This window comes from Astyanax mexicanus, chromosome 24 (genome assembly GCF_023375975.1).
Source record: "Astyanax mexicanus isolate ESR-SI-001 chromosome 24, AstMex3_surface, whole genome shotgun sequence".
In the NCBI taxonomy this organism is placed as follows: Eukaryota; Metazoa; Chordata; class Actinopteri; order Characiformes; family Acestrorhamphidae; genus Astyanax; species Astyanax mexicanus.
Genome location: NC_064431.1, coordinates 13,332,179 through 13,359,352, shown reverse-complemented (window position 1 = coordinate 13,359,352; position 27,174 = coordinate 13,332,179). Strand labels below are relative to the sequence as shown.

Here is a 27,174-nt window from a genome sequence, read left to right as displayed (position 1 = left end):
ATGCATAGATCCCAATATCATTTATTTTACTCAAATCTTGTACATGGAGGGCATTATTAATATAATAACATGAGAATCTGTGAAATTATTATTTTTTAAATAGCTATATTTATTTAAAAAATATATGTATTTCAGTGTTACTTTTTTCCAGTATCAATTCGTTCAAAGCGAGAGGTTTATAAATAGCCATATTCTGCATATGAATGCTATTTGTCACCTTTTATTGTTGTCCCCTGTGCAGCTCTGGATAGCCATATCACTGGGAATTCCATGTGGACCAGTCCATTCACGAGCAGTCAGGACCAGTAAGGCCTATAATTATTATCTGACATAAAGGAGATGAAGCAATTCCTGCCAAGTATACACCATCCCATACGAGCGTGAATGAGGTAATGAAGAAAAGGGAATAAGGGAATAGGACAAGGAGAGTGGAAAGGTCACTCAATATGCCTTCACTCACTGTCAGTCATTTCCAGCAAAATAAAGATGAAATAAATTCATCTTTATTCATGTCATCACACAAAAACACCTAAAGACATGAATAAAGATTAATTTATTTCATGAATTATTTATTTGGACACAGATTGCCATTTAAATTTAGTCCACTGTAGTGCAAGGTTGAGGCTCTGGGGTCCACTTTGCAAACTTAAACATGTGCATTATAGTGGGGCATCATCTGAATCCGGACCTGGCAGGAAAGGTTATCCAGGGATCCATCTATCTAAATAAAGATCAACTCAATGGTGAATTGGTGAGTGTTAGGTAAAATATTTCTCTCTTAAAATTTCTATAAAAAGTTATTTAGTAAAGGGAATAGTCATAGCCTTACATTATGGGCAGTAGAGGCTCAGCAGTGCACTGACAGTGTTGTGAGTTAAATTCCCCTGTTCAGGAAGCTTCCACTGTTGGGCTTTTGTGCCTCAGTTTGGTGAAAACCATAACTGCTCCTCATGTACCTCAGAAATGGTTACATAATACTCTGGAAATGCATGGTCACTGTATGTTTGGTGTTTGTGTATGTTTATTTTATAGATGGGTTAAAGAAGCCGCTGCTCTGAGTGGTTCAAAAGACTGAGGCACTGACATTATGATCTGAGTTACGCTGCATTGAAAACCAAATCATGCTGCTTCTCCATGAGCAGCTCCATTGGTCATGCCCTCTGAGTGGGTACAGTAGGTGCCACTCTCTCCCCTCCCTCATCAGTACCATTGTGATGCAACTAATGACTATTTTACTAGCATTTTAGTAGTAGTATTTTAGTCCGTTAGTCAGGATTATTTTTTTGTCATGGCCTCTATTTGTACTTTCTACTGGTGAGGCTTTTGATCTAATGCATATTTTACTGCACATTGACTGTTAAACGTTTAGGGCTCTAGACCGATTGTGCAGTACATTTTTAAAGTTTGACATAGATATTTTAACTTAAAAATTACAAAGTATATTATAGGAAACAAACTTTTGTCATTTAACCCCATCCAGCAAAGGCAGACTAGAATATTGTGGAGTCAGATTTAATTTGTTTGTGTTAAGTTGTATGCACGTCTTCCTTGCACTGCAAGTCCCACCCACACTGAAACCTCACTGGCCAGCTAAGAATAAGAAGAGTCCAATCAGGATGCTCTATTTCTCGCTATGTGCATGTGTGTCTTGCTCGCTCGCCCCTTTTTTCTCACATGTACTTTCTTTCTCACTTGCTCAATCACACAACGCGGCGACAATTTAATTCCACATAGACGTTCTTGATTACTTCGACTAATCGTTGCAGCCCTAGTGTCTGATGGTTGATGGATTAAAGGGAAGGAGCTGTTGCTTTTTTCTCTGAGCATGTAGTGATGCCTAGGATTGATTTCATATGTACGGAAGGAGGCATACGCGAATTGGGGCTCATTGCTTTTGATAAGTAGGGCTGCAATGATTGGCTGATGTAATCGACAATGTTGACTATAAAAAAATTGTCAACACGGAATTTCATTGTCAACCTGTCGTTAATATTTGATAAAGTGAGAGAGAGAGAAAAAAAAGGGGGCGAGCGAAGAAGACACACACATAGTGAAAATTAGAGCATCCTGATTGGCCAGTGAGCTTAGTTGGCAAGTGAGGACGGGACATGCAGCACGAGAGTGAGTGGGAGAGAAAGACATGCATACAGTGAACACAAACAAATTACATTTGACTCCACTATACTCTAGTCTGCCTTTGCTGGATGGGAATAAATAAGTACAGTTCTGCTCGCTGCGAAGTTTGAACACTGACTTCTGACACTACATTTGGTTCCAGGCCTCACAGAGTGCACCAGGGAGCAGGGAGCTATTTGGAATTCAGCCATAAATTGGTATTTATGATGCACTGGGTTTGTTCACGTGCAGGTTATTTGAATTTTTTGCATGCAGGACATATATGTGTCACTCACCCTCACCAATGTGAACCTTTATGTTATGAGTAAAAATCGAAATAAAAAAAAATCCTTTTGTAATGTGCACACAATGCAAACTTTTTAAATGCAGTTTTAATACCATCCTGAAGAATAGTTGTTCCCATACTGGTGACATCAGAAACAGCATGACTACAGTGAGATATAATGATGTAATAACCTTGAACGCAGTAATCCATAGCGAATTTAGACGTGTATAAATGCATAAAGCCCATTTAACAATACATTTAGGCAGCTTTTCAGAGCTTGTATGTTAAATAATAGATCCGCTCCCTCGTCACAGAGTCAAGCTGTGCAGTATTACAGCCCGCCTTCCCCCCCGCACACTGTCACTCTATCTAATGGACTTTAACCCCGTGTGAGCTTAATATATGGTTGCATTTATTCCACGTCATGCTGATGTAAGAAATCATCATGACTGTGTGTAGGCGGAGAGCATGCATACATGTGCATGCCTATATTATATCCTGAAAGACATTGACTACAGGCTTATCCACCAAATTACATGGAAGCTAAGCTCTTAGCATTGTACTGCATGGCCTAAGACACATTCATGGTATCACTCTTTTAAAGGGCTTATTTCTCAGTATTAGTGAATATAAGTTGTTTATTTTTAATTCCTGTCCTTTTTTGTTTTCTTGCTACTGTCTTTAGGATTGCTGTTTTTACATGAGATATGAGCCCCGTTTTATGCCTTATTAGCAAAGCAGTTCTGTAGTGAAAAACAATCAATATAACTTCAGCATGAATGGACTCAGTGAGTGTAAATATTGGGCTTTGACATAAACCCAGTTCTTGTTTTCAAAAAAAAAATTGACAGCTGCACAATGTTGTTTTGGCATTAATCCGATATCCCTTTTTTCTTAAATAAATTGTAATGTCTGTGCCACATTGGTTTTTGATGTCAACTTGATTTTCAATTTTAACTAAATCTCAAGAGTCCAACGTCTTTCTGATGTCAAGTTGATGCAGGGTCCTGCTGGGATTAGAGAGTTTATGCTTCATCATCTGTACAACCTTGGGTTTTCATGTCAACCTAATTTCTATTTTAGCTAAAATAAATTCAGTGTGTGTTCAACGTTGTTTGTTTATGTCTGGATAAAATTTAACATTCCAACATCTTCCGGATGTCAAATTGCTGCCCAGTGCATACTTGGAATATCCACTTCTTTATTAAAAAGTACTATAAAACTAATATTAATATCAGTGATATTGCTGGTTTAGAGAGAAAGTGAGGAACCAAGAATCGGCCCGACATTCATGCCTTTAGGATTCTTGCGTTTAATAAAATAGCAGCAGGGTAAGTTCTGCAGTTTTAAGATTGAGGTGCAGAAGTGTTAGCCCCCCTGAAGACCCTCAGGGTGTAGGAGGTGGTGGTTTGTATCCTGAAACTGGACGGCTTGTCCACGGCTCACCGGATCAGAAAGAGACCTGTGTTACAGGGAGCATACGGGCCGAGCTTTTGTTCCTCCTGGGGGGGCGGCCCGGCCGATCGGAGTCTTGTGCCCGGCCCGGGGTTCCCTCAGGAGCGCTATGAATGAGGGGGGCTCACTCCCAACCAGCCCCTTCCCCCTGTTTCCCACATCCTCCCCCACTCCTCCTGGGACCGGGGGGCCAAACAAAGAGGGAGCAGGGGCGGCCCAAGCCCGGGATGGTGGTGGTGAAGTTGGGGGGTGCGCACTGTGGCCCCTGTCTTATTAGAGGGGTCGTGAACGTGTCAGAATGATTAATTTCCAGAGGTGCGCGGGGATACCCTAGAGTCACATTTATTCCGAGCTCCAGTTCTCCAACACGCACTTCCACCAAAATACCACATTTGCATTTCCCATTAAGAAAATATAGATACATATGCAAATAGAGTCCCGCCCCTTTTTCTTTTTTTCTTTTTTTTCTTTTTTTCTTTTTTTTCTTTTTTTTGGCCTGCTATACCATTATGAGCTTCGGCCTTTTTCAGCACGGACCAGATGACCGTTTTCTGCTCAATGGCTTTTTTGTTTGGAGAAAATTTGTTTTCCTCTTCCATTCATCCACCATCTATCTCCAATTTGACATCGCTTGTACATTATCATCTGTCGCATTTGCATGTGGTGGTTGATGGTGTACAGCACGACTCTACAGAAGAGTTTCAAAATAATACATTTAAATTCTCTATGCAGATTTGAACGAGTCTTCTTAAGGCTGATACACTATCTGGACAAAAGTATTGGGACACTTGCCTATTCATTGTTTCTTCTCACATTAGAGGTATTAAAAAGAAGTGTATCATCCATCCTTTTGTTGGAGTAACAGTTTGGAGCATTGCTGTGAGGACTGACTGCAAGTGGCAGTTCATTAGAGAGGTCAGAATGTCTGATCAAAACCATACCTCACCCCCAACTCCACAGCTCATCCTATCAAAAGTATTGGGAGGAGCTCCATCATTCCAGAGAACACAGTTCCACTGCCCCACAGCTCAGTGCTGAGGGCTTTAATTCCCCTCCAGCTAGCCCATACCACATAGAAGCATTTTTATGTAACAGAGAGTTGCCAAAGAACTTTGCTGTGCTGTTCTGTTTTGCACTGTGTTATGCTGCATTGTGTTGCTTTTGTCTGCTGTTGAACTGCATTGTGTTGTTCTTTGCTATGTGATTTTGTGTTGTGTTGTATTGAGTTCAGTTTAGTTCAGTTTATTTAAGTTATCTGTGCTGCGCTATGCTGTACTGTATTTTGTTGCGTTTAATTTTGTTGTGTTCAGTGCTGTGTGGTGTGCTGTTGTGTTGCATTGAGTTGTGTTGTAATAAGTTGAGCTAAGTTGGGTTGTGCTGCACTTTATTGTGTGTTGTGGTGCATTGAGTTGTATTCTATTAAGCTCAGCTAAGTTAGGTTGTGCTGCACTTTATTGTGTGTTGTGGTGCATTGAGTTGTATTCTATTAAGCTCAGCTAAGTTAGGTTGTGCTGCACTTTATTGTGTGTTGTGTTGCATTGAGTTGTGTTGTAATAAGTTGAGTTAAGTTAGGTTGTGCTGCACTTTGTTGTGTGTTGTTGTGTTGCATTGAGTTGAGTTGGGCTCACTTCCCTCTGCAGAGCTGTGTTGTGCAAAGGTGTGTGGGGTTGCATTGCTTTGCATTTTGCTGTGCTGTGTTGATTTGTGGTAAACAGAGTTTGTGTTGTGCTGTACTCTGATGTGTGGTGTTACAATGTTGTGAGTTTTTTTATTGTGCTCTTTTGTACTGTTCTGTGTTGTTTTGTGCTGTGTTATGTTGGTGAATGTGTTGCGTTTTGCTGTGCTTTTTTTGTGATGCATTGTGTAAAGCTGAGTTGAGCTGCACTGTCCTGTGCAGTGCTGTGTTGCTTTGCATTGAGTAGAGTTGTGTTGTCTTGTGTTTAATGTAATTCTGTGTGGCGTTGCGTTCTTTTGCGCTTTGTTGCTTTATGTTGTACTGTTGTGTTGGTACAGCTGGCCCTGTGTCACATGACAGACAACATCCATCTTATCATGAGTTTTTCAGTTAGCGTGTTTGTCACCGGTTTTATCCCATGGTGACTGATGTGGAACTGAAAGAGGCGGGGCTTTCTCCCCAGAAAAACAATATGCTTGAAAACATTGATGAAAACTTGCAAGAGTACGAAACGTTTCTCCCCTGTTAGGCTGTTTGATCTCACCCCTCTGAGAAACACATTTTTTTTATTTACAATTTTATGCTTTTAATGCAGAAATTCATACTTGGGCAAGGGTAATCAACTTTAATTTAGTGTTAAATATATAGCTTTTCTAGGTTTAAAATTATTGTAGAAGTATTATAAGACTAATTAAAAATTGCATTCAGCAACAAAAGCTAAGGCCAATAGTTCTATGTTTGTTTTTGTGCTCTAGAGAATTCTATTCTATTTGCAATACTTTTTCTCACCACAGGGACTAGACTGTGTCAGTAATGGGTGCAATTTAAAATAATTGATTGCACAAATATTTGAATGTATGTCTTTCAGGTATATATTTTAATATTTGTCAGTGTAAATAAAATGCATTCACTGGACAACGTAAAACAAGTTAAATAAAGTTATAATATTAAATAATATTATAATATTTTATATTATCATAATGTTTTTCAATGTTTTTGACTGTTAAAATTATTTGTTTCACACTCTCATGAAAAACTGGAAGCCCATCGAAAGGACGAGGAGAACGCTAAAACTGACCCACAGCACCTCGTTTCCATTCAAAGGAGGGGGTCTTTAAGGATTAAACCCATCTCACTGCTGGTGTGTGTGTGCGTGATCTAAATAGACAGGCAGCAGTGTGTGTGTGTGTGTGTGTGTGTGTGTGTGTGTGTGTGTGTGTGAGACGTGGCCAGTGCTCAGGGCGCTTGGCAGGGGTCAGTGTAATTTAGAGTGTGCAATTGCTCGGCAGATTCAGATCAGAAAACACTCTGTCTCCTCTGTTCTCAGTTGGTGCTGGTGGTTGTGTAGATCAGAGTACTTACTGGAAATCACTAATTCAGACTGGATTTAAAGCACTTCTGTTATTCGCTTCTCTGCAAAAATGCAAACTAATCACCAGAATCATCACATACAAAAAAAACAATTGTACAATAGAATTGATCCTAAAACCCACTGCTGAGGTACACCAGCATGTAAACAATCAAAACTCCCCACAAAAATGTCGTGCATTGCACAAAAATAAGTTGTTTTCACTTGTTACATCAATGTTTAAACATTTTTGGTGTTTCCATTAATAAAAAAAAACTCAACACCCACCAAATGGCTCTGTACAGTATTAAAATTGGCTATTTTAATTGGGGCATGCAAAAGTCATGGAACAGCAGTACATAAGTTGGTCATAAGGTGTTACCACAGGGGATGGTTTGGGTACCCCCATACATGTAGGGGTTGTAAGGTTTTATCTTGTGAGGTTGTCCACTGGCTAGCATACTCATGGCAAGGCAATGTTAATTATGTAAGTTGAAGAAGGGTCTGATAGTATATTTCATTTCAGGTGTTTAATATTTCTCAATTCACTGTGTCATGTATGCACATCAAAGAAAGCATTACCTCCCACAGTGGACAGCGAGGGCAGTGTGCGGTAGTGATCGTGACTGGCAGCATCTGGCAAGAATTGTTGTGTGAACAGACAAGTGACCACATTATGCGTTCCTGGTATGCGTTACTGGTATGTTTTCACATTGTTTTTATTACCATTCATTGATAGTTGATTATTTTAATGTGATAAATATGGACACTATAAGAACACTATATGGACAAAAGTATTGAGACACCTGCAGTTTGTGCCATCAGTATGATGGATGCTCACCACACCACCTCATCTCATCTAATCCCAACTCCCTATCTCATCCCATACAGAAGTATTGGTTGGAGCTTCATCATTCCAGAGAACACAGTTCCACTACTCACAGTTAAAGGGCAAAGAGTCCTATTGTAGTGAAAATAATTCTTAATACTACACTAGAAAGCTGTGTGTTTGTGCAATTGCAAATCTGTTTCAGAAATGGAAGCTACTTAAAGTAGCTGTGAATTTAATTATTCATTAAAAAAGGGTGGCCACTAATATGTGGACAGTTGGTGGCACAGTTAGTTTGAAAAAATAATCTGATTGCTGATTACTCCTTAAAAAAATGTTTACTTTGTAGATTAGTTGATTTTAAAAGTAAGTTATTTTAAGTTTCTTTCAAGTTACCGGTACTTTCAGCAGCTGCCAACAACAACCGCAACTCTGTCCACTGAAAATAACAGTTTTGCCAAAACTCTCTTTACTGAAAGCTTCGCTCCACATTTGGGATTTGTTCTGCAAGTGTGCTAATGAGACTCCACATGTTTCTTCATATTTGACGTTGTGTTTTGAAGCTAGGTAGCACTTTGTCGTCAGCACAGTGTTAATAATCTTTAACTGGTACAAACTCAATGTTTGAGTGTGTGTGTGTGAGGTGGAGAGGGAGTGGGGCTTGCTGTGTGAGTGTGTGTGTGTGAGTGTGTATGTGTGAGGTGGAGAGATTTATAAGTATATATATGAGTGTGTTTGTGTGTGTGTGTTTAGCCCAAGTGCTAGTTTAGCCCTGTTAGCTTGTTAGCCTTTTTTGAGGCAGACAGCATCTTTTGTAAGTTCCAGAAACAAAGGGAGGACTGTGTTATTTTATCCTGATAACTGCCTCTCAGCGGTAGTTGCGATGCTCAGGGGAGCAAGTTTCCACTGTAGCTTCGTAGAACCAGTTAAACTTTTCCTTACACTTGTTCTGGGGTAATAAAACCCAAACTTTGGTTCTTTTTTGGTTTTGGAAAGATGATCAGAAGCTGGGTTAAAGTGAGTACTGAGCATTAATTGTAGCCTGCAAGGAAAATGACAATGAAGAAAATACAAGGAAAATGACAATGAAGTAACACATAGTGAGTTGGATGATGTAACTTTAATCTGATTACTGGATTGGAATTAGTAACATGTTAGATTACTCATTACTGAAAAAAATTTGATTAGAGTAACACGTTACTGACATCACTGTATTTGAACATACTGTATGGTCTCTAACTTGATGTGAACAACATCCGGTGTGTCTGTGGTGAAGGCGCAGCGCAGAACCACTCAGTGTTTTATTTCCAGCACATAAACATTACGACAACACGGACGTTAATTGCCGTGACCTCGGCGACCCGGAGTGAGGAACATTGCCATATTGTCTCTCCAGCGTGAGACACTGTATAATTTACACTCGCTAATGACTGGACCTGCGAAGCAGAGCTGGAGGACCTTCCCGCTCACTCACTTGGCTCCTGCTCAACTTTCCACTCAAGCCAGATAATGGATATTCTATCTTTACCTCATTAAATTCATGTCCCCCTTATGCTGCCCCGTTAATTTGATTACAACACTCTGAGGTAACGCTGGGCCGGCTGAAAGAGAAATGCGGCCCTGTTTTCCTGCCTGTAAACAGTTCTTGGGTTTGGGTAGAAGCTCCAGAAACAGGGAGGACCATGTTGTGTGGAGGGTCTGTTGTGGTACATCAGTTACGCTTACTGAAAAAAAAAGGCACCAAGAAGTTTGTTGTAATGGAAAGAAGCTTTATAGGTGCAGGACAAGGAAGTGCTAAAATCTGGCTGAAACATTCCTCTGAAATACTGTGTGTGGGCGAGCATGTGTGGGCTTTTCCAGTCCTGCTGGAAAAGACCAGTTGGAAGCCCTACCTACCAGGAGACTCAATTCATGTTAGTAAACACGCTTTCTAATGACGCATTCAGCCACAGCTAACACAGATGGGCAAATGTACACAATTCTTATCTATTCCCTGTAGAGAAGTATTACCAATAGTTTAAGACCACCTGGAGCAGATTAACAAACATGAACCTGTTCAATGCCAGGAGCTGTGGAGAAGTGGAACTGTGTTTTCTGAACAGTCTTTTTAAAATGTACTTTGTTTAAAAACTGATGACTTTGATTACTTTTCCTGTGCTGTTTTGATATTATTTTTATTAGTGGCATAAAATGGTTTAAAAATGAGAATAATATTGTTTATCACAGTTATGTCTGAGGCAGTATATAAAATAAACCAAAATAGTTTTCGTGACAGTTCTAGGATGCACGCTTCAGGTGAAAGTGTAAATTTTGTAAGATATACTGTAAATATATATTAATAATAATTCATTTTATTTGCACTTCGTCTTCAAAAGTTTGATGAAACCATTTGTTTTTGTAAGAATTGAACAGTAATCTTCAAATATAAATAAATTCTCACTGTTTAACAGGTCACATCCACTGGTTATATAAAGGCATACGCTTACGATTTAGAATCACATCTATTCCAGTCAAATTCCATGTCCTACCCTTTCGGATCCCACCACCATCTCCCTTAAACTACTCTCTGATTTCTTCATAATAAGACTCGCTACAGTGTTCTTTCTTTTTGCGTTTATTTATTTACGTTTTACTTATGCTTGTGGGCCCCCAGCATGGAGGGGCCGGGGCCGAGCGCCCTCGCTGACCCCCTGCTGCCGCTGCCTCTGGATATTACCATTGCCATAGGGCTGACCTTGACCTTCAAACTCAATTTGGCTATTAAGCCTGACCCTTCCCTGCAGCACCAGGGATGTAAAGGGCTGGCAGTGCTGACCCTTAATCCCATTTCTTAACTGGACCCAGGTCTCCAGATGACCTCCTGACACAGGAAGCCCTCGCGGGTTGCCAGAGCTACCTCAGATTTGGGCTTGATTGACAGGTCCCTATAGTTTATGTAAAGTGGGAGAGGCACACTTTTCCCTGTCAGACACAATAGAGCTGGAATACACTCGACTTTACAGTGCTTTTATATCTACGAAACATTTACACAAAAGAGAAAATTCAGCGTTTTTGATCTTGTGAAAATTACAAAATATTTTAAAAAGAGTTACGAAGCTTCTTCAGATACTGAGCCCCTCATTTTTGTTATCTTGGGGAACAGATGGGAGCTTCAGTCAACGAGGACCGCATGGATTTTACACATCCCTGGTGTCCATTTATGGTACTGCATGACTGTCTACATGTTTAAGATCAGTGTAACTCATAATGCATGCTCCTTCCATACCATGATGTATGGAAGTAAAAACATAGTACCAAACAAGGTCTATAAGAATTTCTGAGCTATAAGGGGTTTGGTAGAGTATAAGGAGAAAGGGAGAATGAAAAAATATAATATTTTTGGTTTAAATAATTTATATGTAAGCAATGTGTCTAAATGTTTGTGGACACCCATTTAGGTACTTTAAGGTGCACACATTGCTGACACAGATGTGGAAATGAACACACACTTATTTGTCTAGTTCCCGTAGAGACTGCCATTAGAATATTACTCTCTGGAGCATATATATTCATAAAAAAAATGGTATATTCATAGAAAAAAACTATTTACCTATTGACACTATGCCCAATGCCAGAGCAGGCTAGAGCAGTGTTTCTAAACCCGAGTTCTGGGGGGCACCCTGTCCTGCATGTTTTCAGAAGTGGAGGGAGTGTGTTAACGCAGGAAATCCTGATTCCAGGGTGTCCCAATACTTTTGTCAATATAGTGCATTTATTTGTGCTGACTGGTATATGGCGAAACACAAGAGAGCGACTGATATTAACGATTAGTGAAACACTGAGCTGCACAACACTTCCCTACACTCATATATAGATAACAGGAAGAAGACCAGAATCGGAGCTTTATTCTGACAGAGGCTGTAACTACTCAAAACTACAAAACACTGATTGCAGGGGTGACGCATTTTAAAAAAACGCCTATTATCAGCAGGTGACGCTCTGCGCCGGCAGCAGGACACCCCACCCACAACTGGCCAGCGTCCAGCAGAGCAGAAAGCAGCGCAGCATACCGTGTGCAGTGTTTAAGCATCTTAAAGCATGGTGGTGGTAGTCAGATTTCAGTCAATTTCTGTGTTCTGTTATCTGGCACCTAGACATTAGCAAGAGATCCTTTATATATCCACCACTGTTATTTTCACTGTAAGTATTATTTTTTTTATTGTGAGGCTGCTATTTAAAAAAAAAACATATTTGTTTGTGATAATAATACCAGTGATACTGGTCTAGAATGGGTTAAGTAACCTTGTTTGGTACCTGGAACATGAAGTCAGTAGTAGTCAGCCTCTCCTGCACACTCAGGATGTTCTGCCTCAGGCGTGCCCTCCTCTCTCACAGTGACCACCACCTGTCTAATCTAATTCAACACCATTCTGCAGTTTAAAGTCTGATTTAAACAGTCAGTTCCTGTTACTGTGCTTTTAGGGTTGATATATGTAAATGATCTCTATTCTGATTGGCTGCTCTGTATTGGTGCTCATTCAGTAAGCAATAACACTTTTGAAGCACTTTTTGCACCACAGGTATTATAGTTTACTGTGTCAAATTCTTACGCTTGTCCATTGTCTGTTGACTTGGCTTAGATTGGTGGAGTTTTTATTGGTGTCCTGTGATAATCCATCCCATGCAGCTCAAATATTCTCACACAGAGAATATTTGAGAAACACACATAAACACACATATTTTCAGCAGGTTTTGCTTTAGTGGTAGAGTGTTAATAGTGTGTTTAAAAAGCATCCCACATATTTTCAATCAGAGACGATAGCAGTATGTGGACGAGCATTGTCCTGTTGGAATAGTGCACTAGAGAGTGTAGCTTATTAATGGCAAAGTGAATGTAATGAAGACCAAAGGGGATCTGGCATAGATCTGTCTAAATTCTAGCACTCACAACATGCAGTTTTTGGTTTTACATGCCGTCATGTGTTTCTTCAAGGCAACAGCTTCTGCAGACTCTCTGCAGGGGGAGGGGTTTGAGTTGTACTGGGAAGGGTTCTGGTTGGTGAATGTCTCTTGTAGAGACACACTGCTACCCTGCTACTAACAGCATGTGTCTCAAATGTTTCTCTGACCACCTCTTAAAGTGATTTGAGATTGGATTTGTATCTGTTTCAATGTGTCTTGAGTGTGTTTACATTAGATTTATAATGTGACTTGACTTATATGTGACTTGGCATGAGTTACAAAGTGCTGGAAAAGACACCTTTTCTTTTTAATAGTACTGTATGTACAAATAAAATATATTTTTATCATCTTTATTATAATACTATTTACCAGCATTGGTCTAAGTATGTAAAACGAGGCTCCTGCCGTTCTCCTGCCAGCTATTCACAACTAAGCAGGTCAGTTTGTTCTTCGGCCAAATCCGCTCTGCATCACACAACACAACACTGTGCTGATTACGCTGCTCTCAGCTTCATAATCTGGACATTCGCCATACCAGCCATGCCAATCAGCAGATCACCTTCATGACTCTTTATGACCACACACTGTGAAAGGTGGGAACCGATGGGGTGGCATAGCCTAGAAGAATTGCGAAAGCGTCGGCCTATCACTTGTGCTGATGACATCATCTGTAATATTGGTGATTGTGAGTGATTTTGAGATTAAATGCTGGTTTGAGAAAGTGTGTCGAGGTTCTTCTTGTCAGTGAAGATGATTGTATGCGCTGGATCTGACCGTCCAGATGGTGAAAGCCACTGTCCAAGGTGCTGAAGAGTTCAGGTTTTGTCCATCTTTGGAGATTCTTTGGATCTTCTGCTGACTGTAACTGCCCTTTTGCACAGTGAGTTGATGTGATGGTTGGCTTGATTTTTAAAATATTTACTCTGATTTAGGGCAACATAATATACATAATTTAAAATATTTGCCTTAATTAATCAATTATTGGACAAAAATGGAAATTTTATCTGTCGACACAAAAACTAGGGTATAATTCAGTTGTGTCACATTTTCCTTTAGTCTGAACTTTTACTCCTATGGTAAGGCTTTACAATAGATGTTGAACATTGCTGTAAGGAGGATTTGATTCCATTCAGCCACACAAGAGCATTCGTGAGGTCAGGTACTGATATCTAATCAATGATTAGCCTTGCATTAAGCATTTTTCTGACATTGATATATTAACATAACAGTAAATTTTGTGTGAAATGGAAGAAAAGTCAGAATTTGTCTTGAAAAATCCCAACACATTACTTTAACTAATGTATTCTTTTTATGTTAATATGATTCTGCTTTTCTATGCGGATAATATAATCGGTCATATGTTTTGGATACTTTTAAACATATAATAATTAAAGCAGTAGTCCCTGTTTTTTCTTTTTTTACTGAAAGCAGTAGCATTCCTGAGTGGGAAGACAAAATTGTAATTAATGGTATCAGTGTCCTGTCACAAATATCCCTGCAGTGTCTAAAATATAGATTCTAAAAAGAGTGGTCTGGTAGGTTCATGGGATGTTATTGCCCAATATTTTGACAGTATTTCATAAATTAATACAAAGAACTCAGACAAGGACAGTATTATACCCAGAAATACATAATGTTACACAGAAAATTATTTACATTAAGCTGCATAAAAGATACTCTGCCACATGCTCTGTGCAATTACACATTCTCACCAGAGAGATCTCTAAATCCCCCAAACTTACAGGCTGTTGCTTTAAGTTCTCTCTTTGTTCTTTGTCTCTCCACAGCGGAACCCATCGTGCAGGTGGATGGGAAGCCCAGCTGCTGTTTCTTTAAGTTCAGTCCTAAGCTGATGTTCACCAAGGTTCTGAAAGCCCAGCTGTGGGTGTACCTTCGGCCCCTGCAGCAGACCTCCACCGTCTACCTGCAGATCCTCCGACTCAAACCCGTCACCGACCAGGGCAGCCGGCACATCCGGATCCGCTCGCTGAAGATCGAGCTGAACTCCAGGTCCGGCTACTGGCAGAGCATCGACTTCAAGCACGTCCTGCAGAACTGGTTCAAACAGCCGCACACCAACTGGGGCATCGACATTAACGCCTTCGACGAAAGCGGCAACGACCTGGCCGTGACCTCTCTGCGACCGGGAGAGGAAGGGCTGGTAAGGACCCTTAGACCTGCTAACCAAACACTGCTGATGCTTATCAATCACCCAAGGGTCAATATCAAAATACTAAGCCTTTTGGCCTTCAAACCTAAAAAAACTAATTTTTAATACTTTTTGACTATTAATATTTTTCATAAGACTACAGACTACACAGAACTATTTCTGATTAAGCTGTGAATCATCTTTTCTAGCTTAATCACTTTTTATTTTCAATGAAATTTGGAATGTAATTGTTGATCTAGACTTGGTGACCTTGTTCAGCTTCAAAGATACATTTAGATTTTCTAAAAACATTTTAATTACTGCAATATTTTACCACAACAGGGTGGACAGCTTAAACTTTAGATAAGTAAGAAGTTTCTTTAGTCCCCTTAAAATATCTCAAAATGATAGGGTGGAAATGGAATTCTTGATTACATTTGAATAGCGTCATTGTTTATGAAAATAGCTAAATTAATTGTTGAAATGCCCAAATAATTTTAGAACATCATCAAAAGTTTATTAAAAATGTAACAAAAAAAACAACAACATAAAAATTTTATTTTTTTTAACGTAACCAAACACCATCCCAGAAACTGGTTAAAATGTATAAAAAGTGCTTTAAAGTGAAGGTTTTGAAGTTTTTGGGTTTTAAATCTGTGTTTTGAATCTGTAAATCAATTCATGCTGGAGAAATACATGCTGCAGGATGTTGTTTGGCAAAAGACAGTCCCTCAAAAAAATATACAGTATTTTCAGATGTGCTACCATTTTCGCATTACCATACCATTATGGATATAAAACCAAAAAACCATAACATGAAGTTGGCGGCCGGGTTTAGATTGTTAATAAAAGGGCTTTATTTGTATTGTGTATCATATATTTATTTTTCTTATGAAAATAGAATAAAGCACAATCAATCTAAAATGTCTAAAATTATATTCTAACAAACAATGCATATTAAAAATACTTGCGTTTTTGAAAGTGTTTTTGAAAGTGCAGATTTAAGATAAGTTTTGAAGTGAAAGTAGAATTTCTGTATTTTCTTAGAAAACCTGCCTTGAGGAGCAGAAATGATGTCAGAATAAATAAGGATACTTGTGGGTAAAAACATGAGTGTTGACAGGTATGTTCTTACATACCACAGTCTATTGTTGGTCGTCCAAAGGGCAAGTCTGTTTCCCCACACGTCAGAAACAGGCCGTCCTTCTGCACAGCAAGAGGAAAAAAACACAGATCAGAGAGTCTTTAGTGAGAGTACAAAAAACAACATAAAACGCAGAGAAAGAATGAAACTCCCCCCGGAGCGCTCCGGCTTCGCTCTTTCTCTTCATGCAACAAAGAAAGCAGAGTACAAGCTGACAGGATCTGACCTCAGTGGCCCCTCGGTTTGTTCCCCCCACCGGAGAGCTGCGCTAAACTCTTGCTTGCGTCCAGCTGCTTTGCCACAAGAACGAGATCGGGGCTTTATGGAGAACAATGAAACGTGAAGACACTGGATTTAAAATCTCTGGAGAATTACTAGGTGCGCTGTGGTCAAGGTTAGGATAAAAAAAGGAAGGCAAAGGTCAAGTATGGCCTGTAGAAGGTCAGCTTTTCAAATTCTGACAGCTCCTCACAACTCACTACAGGCCTGAAAGGGCTCCTTACATTTTAATTAGCAGTCGCAGCTCTAACGGGAGGCCCTGAGTATAATCTAAGTCTGATTATTCATATCTGACGTGGCTGTGTCTCGCTGTATTTGTCAGTGGGTGCGGGTTGAGTTGTTGGCTCAGTTTATACTCACACGGGTTTACCAAGTTTATAGGAGAACTCGGGTGTGAAATGGACTTTGGGTGTATTAAAACGTGATAAAAAAATAAAATACTTATCTTTGTTGAAAAGCCCACTTCCGAATAGCCCATGCCCCTATTTGGGCAAAGTGCACAATATATTGGATCTCAGAAAGCTGCGGGAGAGTGAAGGTGGGCTATTTAACAAAGGCAAGTACTTTTTAGCACATTTTAATACTCCCAAATTCTATTTTACACAGGAGTTCTCCTTTAAGCTTGTTTACCCCCAGGAACATCAGGCTTCATTTATTAGTTTTAACTCAATGTAAATGGATTAAAAAAGAATATACACTTGCTCTAAATCATTTTGATGTCTTTGGTATCAGATTTTTGCTTCAGAAATATTGAAGTAAACAAATTAACTGTTCATGTTTCGTGTGTGAAGTTTGCCTCTCTAGCTGTTTCTCTTTACTTGAGATGGTGATGCTAATTAGGCTTAAATTGTAGATAAACAGATTAAATCCAGCTTTTAAAACAATAGCTACTACCTTGACAGTTAGCATGATGCTCTCTGCAAACAATTACGATGGTGCTATGGTGCAGCTAATTCACCACACACTCACTCAGACTGTGTGAAGATTTAGGCGTGCAGTTATTACTGTGCTAACTGCTGACTGTTGGATCACTTGTTAACTACATTAGACTGTTAGCTCAGAGTGGTGCATGCAGCTGTTGCCTAATGCTAAAAAAAGGTGTATAAACCGTAGATTTACATTTTTGAATCTGGCAGTTGTTTTTTTTTTGTACCATATTCAGATTTCATGATGAATAGACATAGAAATAGAAATGTGCCCCCCCCCCCCAAAAAAAAAATGTTTTTTACTCCAGTAAAGTTGCTGTTTTGTGTCCCAGTGACAATACATTCTTTAAATAAGCTTTCTTTCTTTTGTTTAAATGAAAAAAGAAAAATACATTGACTTTAAAGCCAAAAGTGCCTATAAAAAACTTAAATTGCCTTACGATAATGTATAAGCCATATTGTTTATTCTTTTAATTATTCTTAGCTACATTGGTCTCTTAGCTCCAGTGCTTAATCTTTAGCATTGTCTTATCAGCTACATTTTCATGTGGCTGCACAGAAAACAATACAAATAAATATATTTCATTTTCTATTCAAACCCACCAGTAAACCTACATATGTCTTCTGATATTTAAACAGATTTTAAAAAATTGGAAAATCTGTTAAAAAACTTTTCTTTGGGGACTGTTTTGCTGCATAACACCATCAAATGCAACCAACAAATCCCTTCATTTTCTTATAATTTTGATGACTCACTGTTTTAAGTGAGTGTTTGTGTGTGTGTTGGAACAACACAAAAAAACAGAGATAAAAATGATTTCATTCAAAACTCTAAAAATGGGTCAGACAAAATTATTGGCACTGTTAGAAGATTGTAGGTAAATAACTTTTTTTACTGTTAAAATTAATGAAAGGTTTCAATGCAGAATAGTCCATAGGGTGTGCTACCAAATATTGTTGAGGGTGCCATTAAAAAAATTATGTTGCTTTAATACACACAATGAAAATAAACATATGTATGACAAAATGTGTAATTTTAATAATTCTCTGGGAAAAATACTTCCTTTTCTGGGTGCCAATACATTTTGCCATTACTGTATTTTAGACCTCAAATCTTCCCCGAACTAAAACAGTGTTCTAGACAGAAGGCAGTGTATAAAAAAACATTTGATTCAGACAGGTTTCACACCCAACTAGTATGAAGATAAATACATATATCATTTTGTTTTATCCATTTAATTCAGTATAAATTATAAGAAATCTCACCCTCATCACTCTTTCATCTCCCTATTTTTCTCTCCCCTCCCTCTCCTTCTTCCCTCACCCTTGATCTCCAGCAGCCGTTCTTAGAGGTGAAAGTTCTCGAGACCACCAAGCGCTCGCGGCGGAACCTGGGCCTGGACTGCGACGAGCACTCCACCGAGTCCCGCTGCTGCCGCTACCCACTCACAGTGGACTTTGAGGCTTTCGGGTGGGACTGGATCATCGCACCCAAGCGCTACAAAGCCAACTACTGCTCGGGCCAGTGTGAGTACATGTTCATGCAGAAGTACCCGCACACTCACCTGGTCCAGCACGCCAATCCCAGAGGCTCGGCGGGTCCATGCTGCACCCCCACCAAGATGTCTCCCATAAACATGCTCTACTTCAATGACAAGCAGCAGATCATCCACGGCAAGATTCCCGGCATGGTGGTGGACCGCTGCGGATGCTCTTAAACAAAAAGGCAGAACTCATTCAGGCTCAGCATTGTCCCACCTGCGTCATGGAGTATCTCCTGTTTTATTTCCTCGTCCCTCGTATCCTGGAAGAGCTACACGACACCTGAAGGAGGCCATCACATTAGTTCATCACTGTAGATCAACAGATAACAGATCATTCATTGTAAAGCTGTATAAACTGAGGCCTAGCGGCACAGATCCGTATGAATGCTTTCAGAGGGTGAGTGAGGACCAGCTGGTGAGAGAAAAGCGAGACGAAACAAATGGAGAAGAGACAAAAATGTATATCTTTAATGTTTTAGATTTTTAAGCTGTTTGTTTGTTTGTTTGATAGTTATATAATAGATTATAAGATTTTTAAGCCTTATACTTCTTTATCCTTCTCTAGAAAGGGAAAACACAATACTGAGAAGCAAACATTTTATAGCACCATAAATACTGGGACAGTAAAGTCAGAATTGTCTTTTTAACATCTTTTGGGGGTGTTCCTTGTATGCAGTGGTCAGAACTTATCAAAAATGCTACAAGAAAGGTCAACCACTTGTAAGGTAAACCAGCAAACATGGATGCCCAAAGCTTATTGATGCTTATGGGGAGGACCTCATGCAGGAACCTCTTTATGGATCATACATTATAGGACACCTTCAGTGGTACTGAAAAGTCTGTTTGGGTGGTACAAGCAGGATCTACACAGTATTGGATATACATAGTATTAGGCAGGTGGTTTTAATGTTATGGCAAATTGGCCTTGAATCAATTCAGTTCTGGCCCTATATAAGTTTTGTGAAATCCTGGAGTCCATGCTTCGATGGGACAGAGCTCTTTTGGTGGCACAAGGGTAATTACCATAGTAATTCATAGTAAGGCATGTAGTTTCAATATTATGGCTGATTTACATTGAGCTAATTTAGTCCTAAAACTTGACTAAAAAAGAAAAAGTAGGATCCAGTACTTTTTTACTACTAAGAGATATTGCCTAAAGAGTCACTTCACTGTCCCAATAATTATGGAAAGCTTTTCCTCTCTAAACATGAAAAAAACATCCCTATCAATATATTTCAGATTACAAAATATTCCAATTTTCCACACATACCCCACAACCACAAACAAAATGATGCCAAAACACAAGGACAAGATAGTGCCGAAAGCATTCTAGGGTAGACCACCACCATCATCACCACCCCCCCACCCTCCTCTCTGCAAACGCATCTAGCACCCCAGTGCGAGATTCCCGAGAGTCCAGGCACCCTTTCATGGCCGCTTTGATCTTCCTTTTACTCGTGATCTTGTAAAAAAGACTAAAAGAAAAAAGAAGAGGACGGAAAAGAGAAAAGAAAGGGCTTTTTTTCTTCTGTTCTGTTAAATGAGAACAGGAAAAGGGTTTGCCCAAGCAATCGAGTTACGACGGTTCTTCTGACCGCAGCACTGACTCAACACATGAAGCCTGACCTTTTGAGCTTCTGCCCCGCCCACTGTGAAACCCGGATGGGCCTTTAGCTCTACAGGAGAGCTGAGTGCAGGTTGTGAAGTTTGGATTTTGATTAATTTTATGCTTCTATGTTCCAGTAAGGATTTAATGTGAAACTTTAGTCTTTAACTATAAGTATTCTGTTCAGTGTACTGTGGGTGTTAGCTGTGCACATACACTGTATGTAGTTGAAGGTCAAACAGGACTGCCTGAATCTATCCAGTTTGGTTCAGATGGAAAACTTTCTTATTCAGTCCTCTAAATGAGGTTGAGAAAACAATTGTGTTAGTGTAACGTACAAACACAAAAATAAAAGTCAAAGTTATTTGTTTTGCTAATGTTTTACATTGATTAACTTTGATTAACAAATTAAAAGCAAAATATTCAGAAAATAAATAAAATGTTAATTCTAATTTGGTGTCCAAAGAGGTAGGTCTAAAGGACCTACACTGAAATACCTGTAGCATTACAGTTTGAGCAAAAAAATCTAAACCTAAATTTCCAAGTCAGGATCAATGACACTAAAACATTTTAATATTTCCCCAATATTATGTGAAACATATAAAAAATTGTCTTTCAGTTTACTTAAACATGTTTTGGACCTCACTATAAACCACATACACAACACAAAGGATTTACTTAAAAAAGTCAATTTAGTTAATAGTCCATAAACCTTAATGTAATACATTGTGCTACTGTCTAAAGTACAGTGAACAAGAATTGGCCTTGTAAGAGTCACTGCCCATATTTATGGGTTTTATTCATAGGTAATATATATTTAACTGAAACCCATTTAAAACTGATTCAACTCTATACAAGATTAATAAACAGATAAAGAACCTCTAATAAGGAAGTAAAAGCATATCTGCATAACTGATACATAGTAAACACTAACCCAGCTGTGATCTAGAACTGTAAGGAGGACTGTAAAAGGAACCTGTAGCAGACTTGTTGTGGCATTACCTGCACTACATCACACAATTCAGATTCACAACATTCACAACCTAATTGTGCCTAATTGAAGGGACACTAAAGCCAGGCTTCTAAAGATATTTCTAGAAGGTAGGGGGAACTTCTGAGAAACAGCATTGGCCTTTTTTGCAAATCCACATCCAAAATTTTGCCAATGTCCAAAAAATTCACTACAGAGTAGTTATTTATGCTCCTCCCACCCTCAATGTACATCATAAGAATGCTGTTTCCTTCATTTCTGGGTGTCTACTGACTCGACTACACTTCTTTTTAGGACAAATGTCTTGGTTTATCTCGTTTATTTTACAAAATATCATTCACACACTTCAACAAGCCTTGTTTTATCAGTATGGTGAACTCTAAAAGTGCTTAAAACCTAAAAAAAAAAAAAATGGATAGATAGATAAATAGATAGATAGATTAGGAACGTTTGTCTCATCTCACCAGATGTCTAAGCAAAGAAAAATCTCCCTTTGTTGGAAACGAAAGCACTATGCTGTTGGATAAAGGAGGAGCCTTCTGACATTATATATAAATAATATATGTATATAATTTAAAAAAAGAAAAGATAAAAAAGGGGTACAAAAGATCCTTTCTGGGCACTCTACCTTACCAACAATAAATTTTGCACTATGGGAATGGCAAGAGGAGTCATGTTATTGTCTGTATTTGTATTATACCTTTGCGAGCACAAGAGCTTGTACGTGGATTGTAACGAATGAGAGAATGAAAAAAAGGAGAAAAAATGAGTTGTGAGTTTATGGAGACGCGTTGTGTGGATGGACAGCGGCTGTCTGTCACGTTTTTCATTAGCATTAAGCTTCTTTCCTGATGTTTCTTTCTACTGTCTTCTGAAGCGGAGGCCTGTCAGCGTTCCCCGTTCCTCCCAAAACACTCTAAGAACTTTCTTCAGCAGTGGAGAACAGACTTTTGACCGTATTCAGCCTGGAGAACCTATCAGAGAACTGTATTAATGAGACACAGGACGATATAGGAATCCAAAGGAAATATAAATGCCCTTTTTTTGTCCAGCCAGAAACTGACTGGCTAAATGACCTTAAAATGAAAGGTTGGGGCTGTGGTTGAGGCCCTGACCATTTTTCTGTGGTCACATGGGAAGGAAATGCAATGCAATGAATGCTAATACTGTCACCAAAGTGGGGAATATATGAACACTGTAACAGAGCAGGAATTGAGGTGTCAATCTGGTTTGTAGCTCAAACATTTACATAACAAAAAATACTGTATACTCTGGTCCTGGGTAACACTATGGCCATGGATCATATAGGACACTTTGTATCTCTACAGTTGCAGACTGTAGTCCTGTATCTGTTTCTCTGCATACATTAATATCTTCCTTTTACCTTGTTCTTTAATGGTCAGGACCCCACAGGACCACCAGAGAAAAGCTATTATGATGGGTCACATTAGATGATGGGTCATTCTCAACACTGCAGAAACACTGGCATAGTGGTGATGTGTTAGTGTGCGTTGTGCTGGTTGGTATGAGTAGATCAGTTTTCTTTTTTTTCTCTAATTTCAGGGTTCCTACTGGTCCTTAAAATGTCTTAAATTTACTGTAAATTTGCTGTAAGTATTACATTTCAAGATGGTGCGTTTAATGCCAGTGGGAAAGCACATACTAACGTTAGCGACCAGTTACTGGTTAGGAAACTAAGATTAGCGTAGAGCTAGCTTACATTAGCCGCAAGCTAGCTAACATTACTGGGGAGAAATCTAAGGTTAGCGGAGTTTACATCAGCGGCAAGCAAGCTAACATTACTGAGGAGAGAACTAAAGTTAGCGCAGAGCTAGCTAACATTAGAGGAGAGCTAGCTAACGTTACGGGGGAGAGAACTAAGGTTAGTGTAGAGCTAGCTAACGTTGCAGGAGAGAGAACTAAGGTTAGCAGAGTTAACATCAGCGGCAAGCTAGATAACATTACTGAGGAGAGAACTAAAGTTAGCGCAGAGCTAGCTAACATTAGAGGAGAGCTAGCTAACGTTGCAGGAGAGAGAACTAAGGTTAGCGGAGTTAACATCCGCAGCAAGCTAGATAACATTACTGAGGAGAGAACTAAAGTTAGCATAGAGCTAGCTAACATTAGCGGAGAGCTAGCAACCTCAACAGGGAAAGAACTATGGTTAGCTGAGTTTACATTAGCGGTGAGCTAGCTAACATACTAACATTAACGGAGAGTTAGCTACGTTACCGGGGAGAAAACTAGGGTTAGCGGAGAGCTAGCTAACATTTGCGGTGAACTAGCTAACATTCTAACATGTTCTTCATCACAATGGAACAAAATTGAAAAAGAAAATTGATAAATTCAAAATTTTAATACAATAGATTATTTTCTACTTAAGAAGTAATAATAATAACTATGTTTTTGGGCCTTAAATATATTTATTGAGGTCTTAAAAAGGTCTTTAAAAGCATTAAATTTAACTTTTAAAATGAAGCAAGAACCCTGAATTTTTATCCCATTTTTCTCCAGTTCACAAGGCCAATTCCCCAACCCACTCATTAGGACTCTCCCTGTCACTAGAGATGCCACAACAACAGGAGAATGAAGACATGTTAAGTCAGACTCCGCCTCTTTTTGAACTGCTACTGATGCAGCGTAGCCATTTAGCATCACAGCGCACTCCAAGGAAAACGCTGCGACTCGGTTCTGATAAACCAGCTTACATACGCCTTGTGCTGATCAACATCACCCTAGGAGTGATGAGATGAAAGAGCGCCATCTACCCACACAAAGAGAAAAAGGCCAATTGTGCTTTCTAAGGGCTCTGGCAGCTGATTGTGAGCTGCATGAATGGGATTCGAACCACTTGAAGCCTCGAGTAGATTACAGCACATTCTACACTTCTGAGAATATCCCACCATCTAAATTATAGCTACTCTGTGGTGGTCATGTTCAGTCCTTACAATGGATGAACAGGGTGAAATGAGGATAATTCATGATGCAGAGAAACAGATACAATCCTAAATGATTATTGGAGCTGAAAATATGATAATATGTGCAGAAAGAAGTAGGTGGTCATATTGTTACACTTGATCAGTGTATAACAAAAGTATAGCACAGCAACGTGAACGAGAAATCTACCTCTAAACCTCACAGCAACACCTGCTTGGTTTTAACCCTTGAGTGGTCCTTTATAACTCCCACCATCTGGCACAACACAGTGTGGGAATTCTGGGAGACCGATTGGTCTATTTTTCCACTGGGTGAACCAATCAAATTCAAATCAACTACTCCAATGAAGAATCTTTAGAATTTAAAAAGACTTTAAAACAAGGGAAATGCAGTATGATAGGTAGCAGCAGGTGGCAGTATACACACATTGTTTGTAGCATGCCAAAAACTATATATATAAAAAACTATATAAAACTACTTGACTTGACTTGACTTGATATATATAATAAGAAGTACAACAATGTATCATTTAGTGTTTGTTAATGGAGACGTCTCACAGATGGCAAACAGAAGCAAAGTTTTAAGAGATAATAGACATCCCTGTTAGTGGTCGATCTGTGCAAAAGGTTCAGTTTGGAAATCTGCTAAGTGATTCACGGTACAGAAGATGGGCCTAAGGCTTTTTGCAATTTAAAACATTTAAAATTGTGAGAAAAATGTAATTTTTGAATTGGTTGGGATTTTTTTTATTCCTTTGTTGGTTGAATGCTTCCTCATCTTCATGAAAGTGCATAAAAAATATTAAAGTGTCCCAAAGGAAAAACAGACAAGAAGGTACAGAAGGTTCTGAAGCATAGATTATCATGTTAAAATATCTCATTAAATGTACAAATTTGTTTGCAAAATTGTGTTGATTGAATCTGTTCTGAACTGAAGAATCTACTGCCATGCTGAGTGGCCCAGTGGAAATCAGCTGAATGGGACATAAATCTGGACTGGTTCGGCATCAGATGTTTCTTGTCCAGCCAGTTGGGAGGTGCTGGTGTACCCAGGACTGAAAAACACACAAAACTGAAAGAATCGTGGACTGGTGCGTTTTGACAAATATTGTCACTCACAGCTCTATCAGAAGAGAAGAGGGTTTTATCTCAGTGTAAATAAACTCAGACTGCGCTGTGTTCTGTGGTCAGGTTCTCCGCTTCCTAAAGAATTCCCTGCTGTTCTTCCTGCTGTCTCATTACTCTTTATGTTGATGTAGATGATCTATACATTTGTAGTTTGAATTTTGTGTAAATGAATACTTGCTCATCGTTTTTTGTTTCTTCAAGTTTTTTCTTGTTTGGTCTATTTTCTACAATAAATCATTTATTTAGCCTACATAACATACTGTTTACTCTTTTACTGCTGCCGAAATCTAACATATGGCCTTAAACTGAGCACAAAAATCTAACTTATCATTAGGACAAACTGGCTTGGTCCACAGGGCAGGTAAAAGTGGCCAAAATTCAACATTTGTAGTCATATGTGCCAAAATGCAATGAGACTGATATTTTCTATTCTGATTTGGACCAGTTCAAAAGGTGGTATTCATGGCATGAAACTGGCTTACCAATTATAGTTGCACTTTGTTTTCCGATAACTGTAGAACAATATCAATAAATCAGTAATCTAATCAAAGAATTTATATAAACTTTTTATTTTGATGCCTGACAAAAAAAAATATTTTGTCAGTAATCAAATTGTGTGTTCATGTGCACTTAATAATTGGATAATTGCATCAAATCTGATTTTGTTGGTAATACCATTACTGTGTTTACATGCATGTATTTTTTCTGTCATCAGATTATTATCTGTGATTCAATCAACACAAATCAAATGTTGTGAGTAATCCAATCAGTGCACTTAAAATGTACATTTAATAATCCTGTAACTGCAGAATTTTTTTTTGTCAGTTGGGTTTGCATTCACTTAACACTTGCGAACAGGGCCACAGGAGGGCGCTGCTGCAGCATAAGCTTAAGAAAAGCTTTAAATATGAATTTAATACTATTTTATAAAAAGGAGTATGTATGGCTAAAAAAATATCCCCTTCTTAAGGAACACATTTGCGGTGCTAAGCTGCAGCCACTGGAACTGCTTAATAGCTTCTGTGATGCTGGAGAAGATGAAACCGAAACTTTACGTGAAGCACAAAGAATAAAACATTTACTATATAAAAATATTTACATTAGAATGCAACATAATTGCCAATATCTTTAATAATAAAAATGAGTCTCCAGCACTGCAAGCACAGGAAGCTCGTTACTGCCCCAGGCTAATTGGGGGAAGTGAAAGGCAGGGGCCTGAGGACAGAATCCAGTGTTGGAGGGGCTTTGTTTGGATCACGTATAGAGTGCAGCATGACCCAATTAGTGTCACCTGATAGGAGGGCCTCTCATCAGCGTAATTTACTGAATCTAAAGGACAAATGAGTCTGCAGCTCTTTACTAATGCAAATTACCACAGGCCACCCACCTCTGGCCTGCAAACACTGACGTAACGCTCGCTATCGCTGCCAATAGGTAGATCTGCAAACAGGGCGCTCGGAGGGGCACGGCCGGGGCGGGCACGGACTGCTCTGGGTTCACAGTTTACAGTTTAGTGATGAAAAAAGGCAACACTAACCGGAAAACACGAGGCTGACCAAAACAACACAGATTTTGTCAATAACCCAATCAATGCATTTATGTGCACTTGTGCAATCTGTTTAATGCAAAAAAAGTCAGATGACTGCAGCAAATCTGATTTTGTCAGTAATCCCATTAATGCATTTAATTTTGTTTTAATAATATTGTAAGAAATCTCATCATTGCCGGGCTCTGTGTGGTCCAGCGGGCTAAGCGCTGCCACTATGATCACGAGATTGCCGGTACGAATCCTGTTTATGTAGCTTGCCATCGGCTGCATTGT

General features: G+C 39.1%; 1 protein-coding gene across 2 annotated transcripts in view; it reads left to right on the top strand.

Moving 5' to 3' along the window:
- Positions 1-25,538, top strand: part of LOC103026675 (growth/differentiation factor 11) — a 41,260-nt gene extending 15,722 nt beyond the window's left edge. The window contains exons 2-3 of one of the 2 annotated variants that reach the window (XM_007239756.4): positions 14,437-14,810; positions 18,488-25,538. In XM_007239756.4, the coding sequence (XP_007239818.3) occupies positions 14,437-14,810; positions 18,488-18,865 (752 nt within the window). In that variant the 3' untranslated portion in view covers positions 18,866-25,538. Of the gene's footprint in view, positions 1-14,436; positions 14,811-18,484 lie in introns of both variants that reach the window. The other variant, XM_007239755.4, reaches the window with a different exon arrangement.
- The last annotated feature ends 1,636 nt before the right edge of the window (positions 25,539-27,174 follow it).